At 49.0% G+C, this 18,944-nt stretch overlaps 3 protein-coding genes across 9 annotated transcripts; 2 read left to right on the top strand and 1 right to left on the bottom strand.

The window, feature by feature from the left end:
- The first annotated feature begins 440 nt into the window (after nt 1-440).
- LOC127761627 (protein Brevis radix-like 2) lies at nt 441-7,525 on the top strand. Of its 2 annotated transcripts, XM_052285945.1 has the most exons (8): nt 441-821; nt 1,303-1,430; nt 2,734-2,805; nt 3,001-3,144; nt 5,819-6,300; nt 6,393-6,534; nt 6,607-7,046; nt 7,177-7,525. In XM_052285945.1, exons 4-8 carry the CDS (start codon nt 3,046-3,048, stop codon nt 7,253-7,255), a joined length of 1,242 nt encoding a protein of 413 aa, XP_052141905.1. In that variant the 5' UTR covers nt 441-821; nt 1,303-1,430; nt 2,734-2,805; nt 3,001-3,045; the 3' UTR covers nt 7,256-7,525. The 2 variants fall into 2 exon arrangements, with proteins under 2 accessions (XP_052141905.1, XP_052141906.1); XM_052285946.1 differs by lacking the exon at nt 2,734-2,805.
- Nucleotides 7,526-7,733: 208 nt separating this feature from the next.
- Nucleotides 7,734-13,494, bottom strand: LOC127761626 (cyclin-dependent kinase F-4). Of its 3 annotated transcripts, none has more exons than XM_052285942.1 (18): nt 13,160-13,494; nt 11,794-12,053; nt 11,651-11,706; nt 11,227-11,544; nt 11,082-11,160; nt 10,902-10,970; nt 10,742-10,831; nt 10,526-10,664; nt 10,171-10,273; nt 10,036-10,088; nt 9,881-9,947; nt 9,601-9,709; nt 9,143-9,208; nt 8,988-9,056; nt 8,838-8,904; nt 8,643-8,759; nt 8,451-8,561; nt 7,734-8,364 (listed from the first exon to the last, which is right to left on the bottom strand). In XM_052285942.1, exons 4-18 carry the CDS (start codon nt 11,232-11,234, stop codon nt 8,132-8,134), a joined length of 1,380 nt encoding a protein of 459 aa, XP_052141902.1. In that variant the 5' UTR covers nt 11,235-11,544; nt 11,651-11,706; nt 11,794-12,053; nt 13,160-13,494; the 3' UTR covers nt 7,734-8,131. The 3 variants fall into 3 exon arrangements, with proteins under 3 accessions (XP_052141902.1, XP_052141904.1, XP_052141903.1); XM_052285944.1 differs by having other exon boundaries at nt 13,165-13,494; XM_052285943.1 differs by lacking the exon at nt 13,160-13,494 and adding an exon at nt 12,970-13,128.
- Nucleotides 13,495-15,525: 2,031 nt separating this feature from the next.
- LOC127761168 (polyamine transporter PUT1) lies at nt 15,526-18,744 on the top strand. 4 transcript variants are annotated; one of them, XM_052285410.1, is made up of 2 exons: nt 15,526-15,812; nt 16,928-18,744. In XM_052285410.1, the coding sequence occupies exons 1-2, from the start codon at nt 15,591-15,593 to the stop codon at nt 18,398-18,400; spliced, it is 1,695 nt and encodes a 564-aa protein (XP_052141370.1). In that variant the 5' UTR covers nt 15,526-15,590; the 3' UTR covers nt 18,401-18,744. The 4 variants fall into 4 exon arrangements, with proteins under 4 accessions (XP_052141370.1, XP_052141373.1, XP_052141371.1 ...); XM_052285413.1 differs by having other exon boundaries at nt 15,703-15,812; nt 16,144-18,744; XM_052285411.1 differs by having other exon boundaries at nt 15,722-15,812; nt 16,098-18,744.
- The last annotated feature ends 200 nt before the right edge of the window (nt 18,745-18,944 follow it).

The raw sequence follows: 18,944 nt of genomic DNA, 5'->3' as shown, positions 1-18,944 counted from the left end.
GCCACCGTCCTCGCTGCCAGTCTCGGCGGAAACACACGTCCCCGACACCCACGCTGCCGCGACCTTCTTCCCAGGCGCGACGTTGGCGTCGCCCGCGCGCACGCGCATGGCCCGAGCCCGACAACACAAGTTGGCGGGTTGCCAAATGCCACCGCGACCGCGAGGGTGGCGAAGCCGGCCGCTAGCCACAAGCCAACTGCCAACGGCTGCGCCACGTTAAAAATGCGTACGCAGAGCAGGTGTGGTACGGTGCGCGTGGTAAGCCTGGGACGTTGGCCAAAGCACCTCCCCCCCCCCCCCCCCCCCCCCCCCCCCCCCCCCCGCCCCCAACCAAGCGCCACGCATCCTGGCCGTCGCAGCCTAGCGAAACATACCGACGGCCGTGATCGCGAGCGCTTTTCTCCCTTGTATAAATAGCCGTCGACGGCTCGGTCGGCGAGTGCTTTCGCTCGATTTCGGGGGCGGATCAGACGGCCGCGAGCGAATCCGGGGATCTCCCCTCTCCCTCCCGCTCTGTTCCTGCCTCTGCTCCCCGCCGTTTCCTCTCAATCCTTCCTTCTCCCTGCTTCTCTCCCTCGCGGAAAAAAAAAAGAAAAGAAAAGGAAAAGGGGGAGTGGAAAAGATCTCCTCTTCGTCCTGTTTCTGTTGGCATCGCTGCTCGGCAGCTCGTTCGCTAGCTACCACCCAAAAGGCGGCAGTCGATCGCCTGATAGCTCAGCCGCTCTCCTCTGTCGCTTCCGAGCTCTTGTGCCGCCGCGCGCCGGCGAGGATCTGTCGACCGAGAGAGGAGCCACCCGCTGTCCAAGAAGAGGAGGAAGAAGGTAACTGACCAGTGACTACTGCTGTTTCCTTTCCCCTTGAATCGGAGAACGAGATCTTTGCCATCTCTTTCTCTGTTTCTTTTTTTATGGTGTGCATATTTGGAGTAGCTACGTGTGTCCTGTGCTCTGCTCTAGTGTCCATTTGCTGCGCTTTCGTTTTCGGAGGGGGGTTCATCTCTGGGTCCGTTTGCGTTGTCGATCATTGAGATCTCCAGCCTTCCATTGGGTCCATTTGGGGAGGCAATCCCATTGCTTCCCACTGTTGCCTTTTTTTTCCGTAGCGTCGACAGCCTCTTGCAGCAATGAGTACTGGCCTGTTTCTTTATAGAGTCAGGCTTGTCGATTTGGACAGCGAACAATCGGCTAAATATCTGTCCTAGCAGTATTTTTGCAGATAAAAGTGAGCATTATGCTTTTCTAGTCGGCCACATGTACATTGCGTAATCTTTATCACCTTCTCTTCCCTGTCGCTGTTGTTCAGATCATCTTTGCGTCAGAAGGAGCAGTGACGAGATACCACTGTCCGCGTGGTCACAAGCATTGCTGCGAGACTGTGATTGGCGGGAGTTGCTTTGGATGAGCAATAGCTTGATGGTGGCTTGCTAACTGGTAAGCAGTATTCTCACTTGTCGTCATCCACACTTAACTATATAATCAATCTTATCCATTGGTAATTACTCCTAGTACCCTTTGTAGTATAACAAGCTTAAACTAAAAACGGTAGTATTACAATAGTACAATACACGCGAATTTTGTAGGTGCAAGTAGGACTGTTTTTTAGTTGGGATGTTACACTGCAAGAAGGCTTCTGTTTGCCTTTCCATTTCCTTCAGTGGGTCCTCCAATCCACTCCCAACCACTGATAAAATTTCCATGAGGGCCCTGGTCCTAAAAGGGCTTCTCTCTATCCATGCAAATGTGCAATATGTGCATCATCCGTCTATCTATCTGCCTCCTGCTCAGCTCGATCGGCTGCTCTCCAAGCTTCCAGCCTTTCGCTTGGAACTGGACGATGCACTTGGATTCGGAGTGGCAGTGTCCTCACTTAGGAGTAGATAAAAGAGCTCCTGCTAGTACAGTTTTTCTCAGAACCTTCTCTGCTCCCTCGTGTATTATCGGCATGCATGCCTTGGTTGCCTGTTGCCTGTTGCCTGTTGCTGCAGTAGCAAGCATAATTAAGCCTATGCTTGTTGAGTGAATGAATGCTCTACCTACGACGACGTACTAGCTGCACGCCTGCACACTGAGCCCACCGGTGCAGCAGCATTAAGCAGTAACATCAATCCGTGCATGCATCAATCAATCAATCCACAACCCGGGCTATACTTTGCCGAAGCTACCTCCCTGTACCTCTCATACTACGTACTACTACTCCATAAAGCAGCCAAAGCTTGGGGGGCATTGACTCCGTTTCTTGCTCGATGCCTCGCCTACCCCTAGCTAAGCCAGAGCTCAAACATGGCAGTGGCCTGCAGTGAGCCGGCGCGTGCAAACATGCGTTCGGGCCCAGGCCGGCCGCGCCAAGGCCCAAGGGCATGGATATACACACGCGCGGGCGTGTGCGCCCCATGGTGGCAGCGTACTCGGCTGGCGAGTGGTTGCTGTCGGTGTATCGATTTTAAGGAAGGCAAAAGCCTGCGGCGCAGGCCATGGCATGGCATGCATTAGCTAGAGCGGCGTTTACTCACTGGCTATGGCTACTCAGCTCGGAGTTATGCCGGCCGGCCGGCCGGCTGGCACTGCAGCCATGGCAGTGGCTGCAGTGTAATCTGATGTACCTGCTGCTACTAGAAATGTTCCGTGTATTTACTCCTCGCACACACTGGGTCAATGGCACTGCTACGTTGCTAGTACATGTTGGATTTTAGCCGTGTGAGTGCGTGACGGCTCAGTTCCTCTTTTGATATACCAGGACCAGATTCTTATCTTAGGGTGTGTTTGAGGGAGAGAGGATTGGGAAGATTGGGAAGATACATAAAACGAGGTGAGTTATTAGCTCAGGATTAATTAAGTATTAACTATTTTAAATTTTAAAAATGCATTAATATGATTTTTTTAAAGCTACGTTTCTATAGAAATTTTTTTACAAAAAATGCACCGTTTAGTAGTTTAAAAAGCGCGGAAAACGAGTGACAATCTTCCCTTGGCTCTTCGATGGACTTTGTTTGTGACTGAGCAGGGAAGGAGGATTTGCGCGGTTCTGGACTACTCGAGAGGCTAGGAAATGCTTGCGTGCATCGCGTGTTCGACCAAGGACGGCGGGGAGGGCGGGCACCGGTCCGCCACCGCCACGCCCAACTCCGGCAAGTCTCTGACTTCACAGGTACATGTGCTGATGTGCATTCTTATACTACTCCAGTACTCCGTACACGAGTAAAAATCCGTAGTACTCGTACATGTTGTGCACTAGCGCATGGGCGGAGACCTGATGCCACATTTTCTTCTGTTGCATTAACCAGTCAATTGAATGCCCTCTGCTGCTCCTTAGCAGTGGGGTGCTAGTACTTCTAGTACTACATCCATCCTAAAATGTAGCTATTTCTAGCACAGTACTTTGTTCCAAAATAAAGCTATTTTTTTACCTACCTTCTCCTCTCAACCAATCACAACCATTCTTTTTCACCTACTTTCTTTTTTCAACTAATCACACACCTTCTTCAATCATTCTCATATACTTTCTTAATACCCGTACCAGCTTCAAAAATGCTTACATTTGGGACGGAGGAAGTATTACACTGTAGTTGTTCTTTTGTCATAGCCTGCTTGTCGTCACCTTGTTCTTGGCCTTTGAAAGGGAACAGAGTACCACTACGTACAGGAGGACAACCAATACTAGTACACTTGTGGTCATATACACCGTTTCTCTTTTCTTTTCCCTTCCTCACCGGGTGTCTAATCAGGCAATATCCTGCATGGAATCACAAGTACAAGGTGAATGACAGTGCTCTAACTACATTTTAAAACATTCCTTGATAAAGTTGGTCAAGGACTCAAGGCCCAGGGGAATATGACTAGAGTTTGGTGGGGGAGAGAAGGCTCTTGCTTTTTTCTTGCATGGATCCCCTCAAGCTTTGGGTTTTGGACTGATTTGATATGGTCACTTCTGTTCCCCCATACTACCATTCCCCTGCCCTTTTCACTTGCTCCATCCATCCATTCACTTTGCTTGCTCCCAACAAAAGACTGTCCTATCCTACTCTTTCCGTCCTAAAAAAAAAAAAAGACAAACCCTGGTTTCCGTGTACAATGTTTGATCGTCCGTCTTATTTGAAAAAATTATGAAAAAAATTAAAAAGACTAGTCACACATAAAATATTAATCATGTTTTATCATCTAACAACAATGAAAATACGAATTATAAAAAAATTTCATATAAGACGGGCAGTCAAAGTTGGACACGGAAACCCAGGGTTTGCCTTTTTTCGGGATGGAGGGAGTAGCTGCTAATGTGATCTTTCCCTCCTGGAAAGACACTATCTGGTTGATTGATCTTAACCCCTGGGTCTTACTCCTACGGCCCGTTTGTTTGGAGGGAGTTTTTAGGAGGGATTGGGAGTTTAGAGGGATGAGGCTATTAAGAGTCTTGTTTTGTTAGGAGACATGAGAATTTTGGTGGGATGAGGATGGGGAATTGAGGAAGGAACTCACTCCTTTTCAATACCTGGGTAGGGGCAGGTAATTAGGAGGGAATTCATCCTTTACTTTGTTTAACCAAATCTCAGCCATCCGTTTTTATTAATGACCTAATCTCCAACTAAATTCCCTATCAATTTCTATCACCTCTACCAAACAAGATATTGGGATTAAAAATCAAATTCCCATCTTAATCTCATCATCAACTCCCCCGTGTAAACTCCCAATCCCCTTCCCTCGAGTTACCAAACAAGCAGCTACTCTCTTCAGTCCAAGATGTTCCTTTCCCTTTTCTTTTCTTAAGAGGACCCCCCCCCCCCCCCTCCCCCCAAGACGGTCCTGGACACTCAGAGAAGAATAAAGCTGGGCCGTAGCCAGCCCGTAGGCCATGCACAGAAACACACACTTGTGGTCCTTGCGATGGGCTGGTTTGTTTCTTAAGATGGGCTCTCGCTGCGACCCATCTCTGAACTACTCCATGATGACACGCCTCGTCACTGGGACTCGAGTACTCTCGTCCTTTGCTTCCTGCACGCTTTCGCCTTTGCCGTCTTTTAAAGTAGCAGTACTAGTACTACACATATTTGGAGCATAAGCACGCACCACATGACATGCACCTGTGTGGCTATGTGTGTGTGTGTGTGGATGGACCGGATCGATTCCCTTCCCTCTCTGGTGTTATTATGATCCGGGGGGGCGCTGTCCACGATGTTGCTTTGAGAAACTTGAGTGGTGTGGTGTGGGTGTGCTTTGTCTTTGCTTTGTTCCTTGCTTGAGAGTTCAGGCAAAAGATGTCCTGGGTTTTAGGACATTGTGATGGTTTTGTTGGTGCTTTTCGGTGATGTGTGAGCCCTTCTGCTAGGCGTCTACGCGACTAATCTGGGGGTCGGAAGTGCGCCCTGTCCTGCTTTTGTTAGCCCTAATCATCGGGATGGAGATGGAATCGATCGGTGATCATTAACCCTGCTGTGGTTATGATTGGCGCTTTACTTGAGAGACCGAGCTGTCGCGTAGGATTTGATTGCTGAGGCGTGTGCGTTAGTGGTGAATGTTGATGCCCCGAACGAAACTCCCGCAGTTTTATATACTGGAAAGGCAATGGCATGTTAAAAGTTATATGCAGCCACTCTGTTGCCAATTGCAAGAAATTATATTTACTGAATATGCAAGGCAAAAATGTTACCTCAGATATATAATATCATCTGTTGTATGATGATGTCAACTTGGCATTCGTTCAAAAAAAAAAAAGGATGATGTTAACTTGACTAATGGATATTTAATAAATATTTTTACAATGGAAAATCAATTGATCCCTTATTCAGGAGGATAATTAATTAATCTGCACAAATTTAATGTGGTTTCAGTTGAAGGACATGGTACTCAAGTTCTCCGGCAGCGGCAGGCACCAATACAAGTCCGGCGGGAGCCCGTCGTTGAGGAGCAGCCGCTTCCACCGCTCCAGCCGCCTCGCTGCGTACCCGGGCATCATCGACGAGTCGGGCTTCACGTCGGACGGGGCCGGCGAGGCCTACACTTACATGAGGACGACGACGGCGAGCGCCGGCGCCCGGGCCGCGCCGTCGACGTGGGACTTGCCGCCCAAGGTGAACCACCGCAGCTTCCAGCCGCGCGTGATCAGGAGCCCGAGCGCGAGCGGGGTACCGAGCATCGGGGAGGAAGACTACGACGACGACGACGACGACGACGACGATGATGAGGAGACAGTCGTCCTGGAGGAGGACCGCGTGCCGCGGGAGTGGACGGCGCAGGTGGAGCCCGGCGTGCAGATCACCTTCGTCTCCATCCCCGGCGGCGCTGGCAACGATCTGAAGCGCATCCGGTTCAGGTTCGTGTCGATCAAGCGACATGACATTTCGTCGAGCACGTGGTGCTCGAGTGATGAGCATGAGCTAACGGATTGTGGCGATGCATTTGCAGCCGGGAGATGTTTAACAAGTGGGAGGCGCAGCGGTGGTGGGGGGAGAACTACGACCGCGTGGTGGAGCTCTACAACGTGCAGACGTTCAGCCGGCAGCAGGGCCTCTCGACGCCGACGTCCTCCGTCGACGAAGCCATGCAGGTCACTTCCGTTTCATCACTGGTTAGCAAAAGCTCTGCACATTCCGTTGCTGATGATGGTTGATGTTTGCAGAGAGATTCGTTCTACTCCCGCGTCGGCTCGACGAGGGAGAGCCCGGCGATGATGATGCCGCCGCCGCCGCCGCTGCCGTCGTCGGGTGCTGGCAGGGAGCACCCGATCAGCCGGACAGCGTCGAGCAAGGCGCAGCTGTCGTCGTCGTCGTCGGTGGCGGCGGCTCGGCCGCCGTTCTACCCGTCCACGGCCGTGCCGGACCCGTCCGACCACGTGTGGGCGCACCACTTCAACCTCCTCAACTCCGCGGCCGCCGGACCAGCGGCGCCGTACGACCCGTCGCGCGGCACGACGTCGTCCCGGGACGAGGCGTCCGTGTCCATCAGCAACGCGAGCGACCTGGAGGCCACGGAGTGGGTGGAGCAGGACGAGCCTGGGGTGTCCATCACCATCCGCGAGTTCGGCGACGGCACCCGCGAGCTCCGCCGCGTCCGGTTCAGGCAAGCCACTCCACAGTCCACACACACATCCCGAAAACGCTAACACGTCACCAATACCGGCAGATCACGCTGGATTTTCCTCGTGTTCGCGTGGAATTTTTAACACTTCTCTCTGTGCGCAACGTTGCAGCCGCGAGAGATTTGGCGAGGAGCGGGCCAAGGTGTGGTGGGAGCAGAACCGGGACCGGATACACGCGCAGTATCTGTGAGCTAACGCGAGACCCATCGTTGATGAGAGTGAAGTGATACTGTGACAGAAGCTAACGCGTCGCCGGGAAGAATAGTTAAGAGTGTGATGATACTACTACTTTGCCGCTGCTACGGTTAGTGCTACTAGGTTTTTTTTACAGGGTGAATATAGGATGAGGGGGAAGGATGCTGTGGTCTGAGAAGCAGCAGGCTCAGTCAAGCTGCTACTCTTGTTAACTGACCACTTTGGTCTTCCGTTTGTAACCTTTATGGACAGGGTGTTCGTTTAATTCGTTTGTTTTAGCATGGTTTCATGTGATCCTCGACGGTAGAATGGTGTATATATTGCTTGTTAAGTGCACCGGTCATGCACAACTAGCAGGTTCGTCCAAAGTAGAGCAGACGATAGCGATACAATCAGGGTCATTTCCAACATTCGAAGGTTCATGAGAAATGAGACATCATCTTCAAACAAGGACCTGAATAGAGCCACAGACGAAGTCAAAACCAGACTATGCATTGTATCATTTGCCAAGGACCCGACAAAGACTTGACCGCCACCCAAAAGCTCATAAACTGTACAAGCAAAAGCCAAACATCCTCCTGCTCGCGGGTCTATCATTTGTCAGACCGCATATGCGAGTGAACACTGGTCGACAACAATTCAAATCGATATAGCACACTCATGTTCTATTCAAACATGGAACAAACTTGGGGCAAAAGCAGATCCACGTGGATCGGCAGGCTCGACTTATTCTACTATGGCACTTGGATGCAGCAAATTTGGCAAACACTCCGGCAGTGCCATCATTTTCAGCAGACCGGGATTTTGCTCTGTAGCTTATAACACCTCTCTGCACCAGCTAACCAGCTTCCACTGTATGGATGCTGCTACGTTAGCTTACTAATTTTCTTGTCAACCTCTTTGCAGGAGGTATTTCGTCTGTTTTTCCCAGTAAGTCAGACTTGCCGAGCCCAGCCTTCAGTAACGGGGCAGCAGGCTTGGGAGTAGTACGCGTTCGAGAGGTAACAGACATATGAGATAATCTCTCGGTAAGGGTTGAAACCTTGTGCATTGTTGCCCGGCCAGTTTCAGGTAAACTGCGTGAATGCCTTAATACAGGGTGACCTATAATTGCCACAAAGGGAATGTAAATCTTCAAAGTCAACCACAAATTGATGTAGAATTCAAATAAAGCAACTATGGAAACTTGCCTGGGCTATTCCTTGCAGGTACTCGATTAGTGGTTAGTTTATTATTACTCTCAGTAGGTTTTTTAATCTTCTGTGGCGCCTGACGATCCATTTGAAGTTTTCTTTGTACACCTGGAAGGTGGAAAGGGAAATAAAAATATAGCCTACAATGCAAGCTAACAAGCAATTGAGAAAAAAGATTAAACATATTACCAGTCTTAGATAAGCCACTTGATTTCAGAGATGCATTACTATGAGGTTTGGTTGTTGATAGAGTTCCTGTAGAGTATCTTCGAGGCATGCCGTGCTCCGAAACTCCTTTTACTCCAACTGAAACAAATAGATCATAGATATAACAAGAGTACCAGGAACACCAAGGTTGTGAGGCAAAACAGTGTGGAAACTAACCACATGGAGGCGTTTTAGGGAGCACTCCAGCTTTTGACCGGACAGTAGGTGGAACAAATGTACAGCCCTAGTGGATGGCAAAAATAAATTTGATTATCTTATGCAACAGAGGTACAGACAACAGCAACGGAGTTCGAATAGTAATTTTACCTGAAAGAAAGTATGCTGGAGAACTTCTGCAGCCTTTGGTCTCTTGCAAGGGTCCCATGAGCACAGTGACTGCAGATGTAGAAAGAAACAAATATAATAAAATAATCTAAAGATTTTAAGTACGCCATCTGGGGCAACAGAATTGTAGAACTTACTGAAATCAGGTCGACTGCCTCACTACTGACTGATGTCATTACCTCTGCCAGTTGATTGCCACTGACCTGCATTGATAAGATCCACATGAGATTAGTTAAGTGTTAAGCCACTATTTATGGACAATCTATGTCAAACTCATGAATCAAGTTAGAACAAGACACTACGCTTTTAAACCTATGATAATATGCGAGGAAAAGGAGGCAATGGACTAATGGAGATGAAAGATTGTAAGGCATGCGAAGTGATATAATTCCACCATTGTCTAGAGAGATAGGGAGGCACAAGGACAAAATTCATCAGAGAATGACCAAGGGGTTAAAATAAACAGTTGCAGAATGGGCTCAACACATATCAAAGATTCATGACACATTCAGAAACAAGTATAATCACAACAAAGAGCTTACCCCCAAAAGAAAACATATATAGGCAAAGGGAAAAGGGGAAGATGAATACTGACCTGAGGGAACTGAAACTTCATGGTCTCTGCAAGAGACAATCCTTGTGGCCATGATTGTTCATCTGGGCTACCGATAACATTGCAAATCTTCAGAATCTCATCAGCCTCACTAAACAGTTGGATAAAGAGAACAGCAATGAGCAAATATGACCACCACAAAGAAGAAATATAATAAGAGAGACAGAATAACAGATGCCCAAAATACATGGCAAACACAGAGAGATACGTGACTACAAATCATAACAACAATGCATATACATATGATATATGCATATTATACCTTGTGCCAGGAAAAAGAGGATGAAGTGTCAACAGCTCGGCCATTATGGCACCCATAGCCCACATATCTGCAAGTTGGCAAAAAGGGGATCATCCAATCATGACTTAGTATGTACTATATGTGCCAAAATACAAAGTAGATAGTAGAAACTTTACCAACTGCAGAATCATAGATAGATGACTGGAGCAATACTTCAGGTGCTCGGTACCTGAGATGTTCAAACACATGTGGATCAACATTAACAAAGAAAAGGGATTTGTGTCCACGTGTGCGAGTAGAGTGCTACTAACCAGCGAGTTGACACATATTCTGTGTATGGTGGCACGGATGTAACTTCCCTTGCAAGACCAAAGTCCGCCAGCTTTATGACATCTTTGCTAACCAACAGATTCTCTGCATTAGTACAGTGATTAGTGCCATAGCTATAAGCACAATACAATCCCACATGAAAGTATATATTTATTAGAAAGTATATCTCGGTCAGTTTGCAAAGTAGATGTGGTAAAAATAAAGGCTAAATGTCTCATATTCTCAATACGATAATACCCTGATTCTGCATACCTACATCTGATACTCATCCGTAGTTTCATAATTTGATTGCCACAGAAATATAGGTGAAGATGTTGACTAAACAAGAGAACCTACCAGGTTTCAGGTCACGATGAAAGTAACCCCTCTGGTGCATGTATGCAAGAGCCTGAAAAATCTGAAAGCACCAATTCCGGACTTCTGCCTCTGAGAAAGGCTTGACTCTATCCTTCATAAGTTGGTAGAGATTGCACTCCTGGAAGAACATGGGAGACTTAACAAAAGCGATACAGAGCTAATTAAACTTTTGCGGTATATGACATCCTTAAGTACCATGTATTCCATTATGAAGTATAATATGTCATTTTCCCTTATAACCTCCTTGAGCTTCACGATGTTAGGGTGATTCATGCGCCGCAAAGACTTCAATATAGGAGAAATATCAGTTGAAGGTTCATAGCAGGAAAGAGGGTACATCTTTCAGTTAAAATACCTTTACTTCACGTAGACTCATGCATTCCTCAAAAGAATAATATTTCCTCTTCATTTTCTTAACTGCCACCTATAGATCAGTGCACATTTTGCTTACAATCAGTTATTTATTTCACTGGGAATATTTTGCAAAAGTATGAAATGCATATTTCCTCCTATGGATTTATCTTCAGATACATACAACTTCACCATTTTGTTTATTTATAGCACGCCATACACTCCCGAAAGTCCCGTCACCAACTTCCTTAATCATTTTGAATCTGCAAAGACAACATACTTGATAAGAAAAAGGTGACCTAAAAATAGTAAGTCAATATGAAAGTTACCTGTCCATTATGCCGGTCAATGTCAGCCTTGTGCTAGCCTTTTCCTGTTGGACAGCCAAGTCACAAAGACAGGTGTTTGCCACCACTTCCAATTGACTAGTCTATCGATTAGCACGAACAAATATATGCAACCAGTCAATTGAACAGTATCCCCAGCACCTTATGTTTTCTTGGATCTTGGTTCACTCAGAAGATCAAGCAGCAACCATAGTATATAGTTGCATACTATAGCAAGGATGAACCCTGACCTCTATGCAACACTAGTGGTAATTAACTAGGGAGCAACAGATGACAAACAAATGAGCAAAGGTGTTAACCCTACAAAATAAGGGAAGGAGTAAGTTGTTTAGAATATTTCAAGTTGCAAGAATTTATTTCTCTAAATGCCAATAAATGCATCAATGAACAGTAAAAAGAGGCATACCCAGCTTATATGATCAGCATCTACAACTTAAAGGAAGCTTCTTTAGAGATGACGTGCTAGTAGAATAAAAAGATGGTGGTTAGCTAAATTAGTCCATATGACACAAAATGAAGGAAGAACAAGCTATGAAGTAGGTGCATTACATGTAGATGTTTGGCAGACTTGAAATATGGCTTCAGGAAAAAGATTGAATCAGCCAAATGTTCTTGAGCATAAAGGAGCATAAAACCACTATGTGTAGTTCACCAGAGAGAAGTGGTGGGTGTTCCCACGAGCTAAAACACACCAATCAAGAGTTTCTTTTGAAAGAAAAAGCTTGCATTTAAGGAGATGTGCCCAGAAGATCACTTTTTCCATGTCTCTGATCAACACTTTAAGCTCCCCAAATCACAGCTGGTCCAATCTAATATAACAGATTTAAGTCAGAAACATATAACACAGTCAAAGATCATTACTTCCGTGCACATGTTCAAACTATAGGTACATGCAAAGTGACTAGAAGGAATCAACTCAGCATGAATATCTGCGTCACAAGGTATGTCTGAGGATCACAATCAAAACCGACAGAAACCTTGCACATAATAATCATTCTAACATACTCAGATATGGCTGGGTTTAGACCGAAAAAACTGCTCGAAGGATTTATAGCGCTTCAGTTTTCTCTTCTTTGCGAACAATGATGTACAGGCCACATGATGCAAGTACCAAAACTGATGTGTGCAAAATGAAGCACTGCCTTCTTGGCAGCAATCAAATACACTTCCTCCTAGAATAAAAAAAAATGCACTATAGGTAACATTGCCTGATAAGGTAGAGTGTTGCTGCTGCATTGACAAAATATTGACACCGATGCTACTATTCAATCAGTTGCAATAAGGCGTCGACATGGAATGATCATCCTATACCCCTAACTACCTAAGAAGTGCAAAAAATTGGAAGTAATGCGGGTATCCAATTTAACAACAATGATCGATCAAGCATGGCAAGACAGCAAGGTCATAAATATTACAAACATTTCGTAACTCAGAAGCATTGCCTTGGGTTGGAACATGATGTGAAACAATCTGCATTGCTACCCTAATCACAAATTACAACGCTAAGCACCAAAAGGCACAGATTATGACCATCCATGGGAAGGAAAAAGAGAGCGTTCTCAATCTATTGTGACAAAACGTCTTCCTTCTGCCATAAAATCCAAATTAGCCACGAAACAAGAACAGATCCGAGGTCCCAACAGGGGCACGACCCCCACAAGATAAAAAAAACACCCTGCAATAATTATCACCACTGTTCACCACAACACACAAAAAAAAACTTACGCGCAGACTCGCATTGCACCGAACGCCCGCGAACCACCCAGATCCGGCGGCTGGAGGCACAGATCCGCCGCGCGCCGCAACAAGCAGATGAACCAACCAGCTAATCCAGGGCACGCGAAAGTACAGCGGCGGGGGCAGGGGCGCAAGCACGAGAAAGATGGGGGGCAATGGAATGAAACAGATACCATACCTTACCAGGCGGGCAACGAGCATATGGTGGCGGTGGGTGGGTGGTGTCGCCCCGTTCCCCCCCTCCCCTCCCCTCCCCTCCCCCACGAGGTCAGCCGCGTGCCTTCCCTCCCCCTCCCCCTCTTCCCCTCAGCCCCCCGGCACCGGCGCGAGCGGGGGAAGCACCCGCCGCAACGGCGGCGGCGTCGGCGGCCGGCGTGGGTGGGTTTGACGGGGGGAAGACGAAGCCGAAGACGAGGAGGAGAGGGTGCCAGCCAAGCCAAGCCCGCGGCGCCTTTGCCTCCACCACGGTTTCTACCCGCGTCGCGCCCCGTTACTTTTTATAACCATACTCCCCAACCTCAAACCCGTCCCGTCTCCGGCATCGCGCTCCGTCCGGGACTCTCCCCTCTTATCTGCCTCCCAACCCTTTTTTAACCCGCTTTGCTCCAACGGAAGGGAAAGTATTCCTTTCTGCCCCCTTTTTTTTCACCCCCTCTCCTTCCTTTGGCTCATGCTAATGACACGCTTTCAGGCGAGCCGATACGGCAAAAGCTCGTTTTAAATCGGGCGGACTTTTTTTGTGCGATGGTGTTGTTGGATCGTGATAATTATTACTCCTACTGGGGGGTTACCACATCAAGTGCAGTGATTTCGCTAACAAGAAAAAGGGCAAATGCAGTGGGGGCGCAACCTGCCAGCCGTTAGGTTAGACCTGCCAAAGCACGAAGATGATCTCCCCTCCCATTCACGAGCCACGGGGCCGATGTTCTCTACATTCCTTGCCATCGACAGCATCGCCTCGCCGCGGTCCCCACCAGCGACGGTGATGCGGAGCGGAGAAGTGTATTGGCTGGCCCCCGACGCGAGAGAGAGAGAGCAGCAGGTGGTGGTGCGCGCAGGCAGCGGGCCTGTCCATTCTTTCTCGCTCTCCCTCTCCCCGGTTGGTGGCTGGTCGCGCTGTCAGCTTGATGTGATCTTTAAGCTCTGACGGACAAACCGACCTGCTATTTTTTTTTGAGAGAGAGAAGCCGACCTGCTTATGAATTTCAGGATGCCAACAAATGTGTGTGGTTTGTTCTATGATTGGGATTTTGGGCCGGGTTGCTTCCGTTTGGATTTGTATTTTTTCGGGAACAGGTATGGACCATGATATCTTCGATTATTAGGGTGGCGGAATTGGTGAGATGGTAATATGATTTACTACCTGTTTTCTGTTGAATCCAACGTTTGGGAATATACTCCACGCAGTGAAACTGCAAGCGGCATTCCCTGTCAGTATTTCTTTTTTCAGATAATGTTGGTCGCTGTAACCCTGTCATTTTTTTTATGTCCGTTGATGCTGATCATCACAAGACTACAAGAGTAGGCAGGATTCGCTGTAAAAAGAAACGATACTATTGTTGTAGTAATCCGTCAGAATCAGATCCAAAGATAAACCAGTTCTAGTTGCATTGGACTTTACTTTCTAGGCATACCGCTCAATGTGCAATTATTCGGATATGCTCATTTTAACACTTTTTCAACTTATATTCTCTCCTTTCTAATTCTGGTGACAGTTGTTCTAACCCTGCCGAACTAACTCAGCCAGTCGACTGAAGTCTTGTCACTTTGTTGACAGTCAATTAGGAACTTTTTTCTCAGCTGAATACTCCTGATTGCTGATTAACTTATGACCCGTCAAGAGGCAGCGTCGCAGCGACCGTCGCGGGGATCCGTCCATAAATCGCACTGCTTGATCACGTGCTAGATCTGGTTATCACAGCCGCCGGAACGGCTCGCACAGATAGTCATAACAGCAGATGAGAACGAGAGGCCCCTTGCTTTGCCATGTGCACATGGGAAGATGCCTGATTTTCCATCGTTTCCGGATTGAATCGCCCTGCTGCGTTGTAGTATTGTACTACCACGGGGCTAGCATTAGCGGCGCCCCCTGCTCGAGACCAATTTTTATTCAATGCACGGATACTCCCCTACGGAAAACGAAATGGCCATTAGCACATAATCAATTAAGTATTATCTATTTTTTAAGAACAAATTAACATGATTTTTTAAAGCGCTTTATATAAATTTTTCTGAAAATACATTATTTAGCAGTTTAAAAACGTGCACGCAAAAAATGAAGGGAGTGAGTTGGGAAACTCGAACTCAACCTAAAGCCAAGTGTTCCCGCACGGCCTTGCTTGGCATATGCCGCGTACTCTGACATTCTCGTCTCGTGTAGGAGCAAAAACGGTAGAGATGGGCACTGGCCATGTGCACACGCTACAGTGCAAGATTTGCTCTCGAGAAAGGCAATCGCTTTGTGAGGATTTTTTTTTCTTTTTTTTCCCCGCGTGTGTGTTTTTCTATTCGTTTGGTTCAACTTCAGTCCAAATGTGCTGCGCGCTTTATGCTCACGCTGGTGATAATTTGTAAACTGGAAAGCGACGTACTGCCACTATTTATGCTGGATGCGCGCTTCCACTCCGCACGGCCGGAGGCGTAATAATAATCAGGTTGAGCTCCAGCATCCGGGGCACGGGGAGGAGGAAGGAGGGATCGGGGGATCCATGGCGGACACCGGCGGACGCCCGGAGGTGTCGCTGGCCACGGTCCGGTCGCCGGGCCACCCGGCAGCTTCTACGACGGCAGCGGCGGCGGCGGATCCCGGCCACGCTGACACCGGGCAAGAGGTGAGAGCTCGCTCGATCCCCGTCTCCATCTCAATCCTATTTCTCGTGGTTTTGCCGCCGGTAGCTGCTCGTGTATACTCCTACGTCTACTTGTGTGCGAGTGAGAGCCGCGGCCATGTTCGCCAGCCAGCCGTGCACCGGGATCGCTTCGTCGGCTAATCGGTTCCCCTCTCTCGTCGCATCGCTACCATTATCCCAATCTGACCCCTGTTTGGGATAAGATCTTTTAAGTTTTCCGCATTGATTCGGCCCATCTCGTACGACTTTTTAACCTGTACGGTGCAGCCATGGACCAGGAAGGAACTGAAGCATCGATGTCTTGGTCTGTCAGGGCTGACGAGATTCGCCGATTCGGCCCAATTTGCTAGACGTGGGCCTTAGCTTTTGTGCTAGAAGGCTTTTGGGCCGTGAAGCAGCGGAGAGGCGGGAGAGAAGCAGCCACCTAGCCCTGCAGTTTACAAGTGTAGCCGGAGCGGACTGCGTGGCCGTCTCTGCGCAACAGGTGTCACCGGCCGAACGCCGCATGGCACCACCTCTCTCAGCTCTCTGTGAGCCGCCGCTGCTTCACCAAACAAATCCACTTGCGGGCTTGGTTGATAGCTTGATGATACGTAGGAGTAGGAATGCAGGATGTCTTCGTCGAAGATGCAGCAAGTACCTTATTTCTGAAAGATGCTGAAGAGAGCGGAGCAAAGGAGCCAATCCCTCTTCAGGTTCTAGCTGTTCTTTCGGGTCCATCACGATCTTGAGATGGGAACCCTCCGGTGAGACTACCAAATTAGAATATTGAAGGATTAAGCAGCTTCTTCTGGTGGTGAGTTCTTGCCCTTCTTCACAATCAAGATTACACGGTGCGCCAATGGTTGGTGTTTGATTCGGTATTACATCTTCGTTCGTACTGACAAAACGCCTGGTTTCGTCAAGAATTTTTATCTAAACATACTATGTGGCTACATGCACATGGTTTGTTCTTGTCATTGTGTTTTTCTTGTGTTTTTTGCAGGCGGGTCTCCTTGTTGAACTCGAGTAGTTGCCTACTACAACTCAACAATACATCTCTTCTGCTAATGCTTTCGTATAGATAACCAATTATTCTTCTCTTCTCCGACATGCAGAAGCCCACCGTCGAGAGCGCCCAACCGGCGAACGGTGCCGCTCCGATGGGCGAGTGCGGCACGGAGTACAGGGGCCTCCCCGACGGCGACGCCGGCGGGCCAATGCCGTCGTCGGCACGCACGGTTTCGATGATCCCGCTCATCTTCCTCATCTTCTACGAGGTGTCCGGCGGGCCGTTCGGGATCGAGGACAGCGTGGGCGCGGCCGGGCCGCTGCTCGCCATCATCGGCTTCTTGGTCCTCCCCGTCATCTGGAGCATCCCGGAGGCGCTGATCACGGCGGAGCTGGGCGCCATGTTCCCGGAGAACGGCGGGTACGTCGTGTGGGTGGCGTCGGCGCTCGGCCCGTACTGGGGGTTCCAGCAAGGGTGGATGAAGTGGCTGAGCGGCGTCATCGACAACGCGCTCTACCCCGTCCTCTTCTTGGACTACCTCAAGTCCGGCGTCCCGGCGCTCGGCGGAGGCGCGCCGAGGGCGTTCGCCGTCGTCGGCCTGACGGCCGTGCTGACATTGCTGAATTACCGGGGGCTCACCGTCGTCGGATGGGTGGCGATCTGCCTTGGCGTCTTCTCCCTCCTCCCTTTTTTCGTCATGGGGCTCATCGCGCTCCCCAAGCTCCGGCCGGCGAGGTGGCTCGTGATCGACCTCCACAACGTCGATTGGAATCTGTACCTGAACACTCTGTTCTGGAACCTCAACTACTGGGATTCGATCAGCACGTTGGCCGGCGAGGTGAAGAATCCCGGCAAGACGCTGCCCAAGGCGCTGTTCTACGCGGTCATCTTCGTGGTGGTCGCCTACCTGTACCCTCTCCTCGCCGGGACGGGAGCCGTGCCGCTGGACAGGGGGCAGTGGACAGACGGCTACTTCGCGCACATCGCGAAGCTGCTCGGCGGCGCGTGGCTGATGTGGTGGGTGCAGTCGGCGGCGGCGCTGTCGAACATGGGCATGTTCGTGGCGGAGATGAGCAGCGACTCGTACCAGCTGCTGGGCATGGCGGAGCGGGGCATGCTCCCGTCCTTCTTCGCGGCGCGGTCGCGGTACGGCACGCCGCTGGCGGGCATCCTCTTCTCGGCCTCCGGCGTGCTGCTGCTCTCGATGATGAGCTTCCAGGAGATCGTGGCGGCCGAGAACTTCCTCTACTGCTTCGGCATGCTCCTCGAGTTCGTCGCCTTCATCCTGCACCGGGTGAGGCGCCCCGACGCGGCGCGCCCATACAGGGTGCCGCTGGGCACAGCCGGGTGCGTGGCGATGCTGGTGCCGCCGACGGCGCTGATCACCGTGGTGCTCGCGCTGTCCACGCTGAAGGTGGCGGTGGTGAGCCTCGGCGCGGTGGCCATGGGGCTCGTGCTGCAGCCGGCGCTGAGGTTCGTGGAGAAGAAGCGGTGGCTGAGGTTCTCCGTTAACCCGGATCTCCCGGAGATCGGCGTGATTCGCCCGCCCGCCGCGCCGGACGAGCCGTTGGTTCCGTAGGACGCCCAGAAATCAGTTAGGCCCTGGAACTGGAAAATGGACAATTTGGATTGCAGTCCAACTATAGGGAGAAAAAAGAAGTCCTGCAGAATCATGTATACGTTGCAACAAAAAGAATTTAATCCAACGAAATCCACTGAAAATCAACGGAAGCACTATTCTGTTGGAATTTTGGAGAAATTTTTCCATGAGTTCAAAGCTCTTTCTTTGTTTTGAATGAAGACTGTGAGTTCAAACCTCGTCTTTACATCTTATTGCTGCTCATGCAATCCCGTGCTTGTCATGTATTGCATTAAGGCATTTTTTTTACAGGAATCATGGCACCTTAGTTACATGTGTTGTAAACTTGCAATTTGTGTTTTTTTACCTTTTTCATTTAGGATTTAAAAAGGTGGTGCACTAATATTAATATTCAATTGGAAACAAAACTATTTCCCTCATTGTTTATATGTTATCCAAATAGTTATGAAAAATTAAAAATATATATTATTTGTGCTGGATCACTTGATAAACATGTAAAGTTAAATTTAACTTATATAAATTA

Source organism: Oryza glaberrima, chromosome 2 (genome assembly GCF_000147395.1).
Source record: "Oryza glaberrima chromosome 2, OglaRS2, whole genome shotgun sequence".
NCBI lineage: Eukaryota > Viridiplantae > Streptophyta > Magnoliopsida > Poales > Poaceae > Oryza > Oryza glaberrima.
The sequence above is the reverse complement of the archived record's forward strand: the minus strand, read 5'-3'. Positions and strand labels throughout refer to the sequence as shown.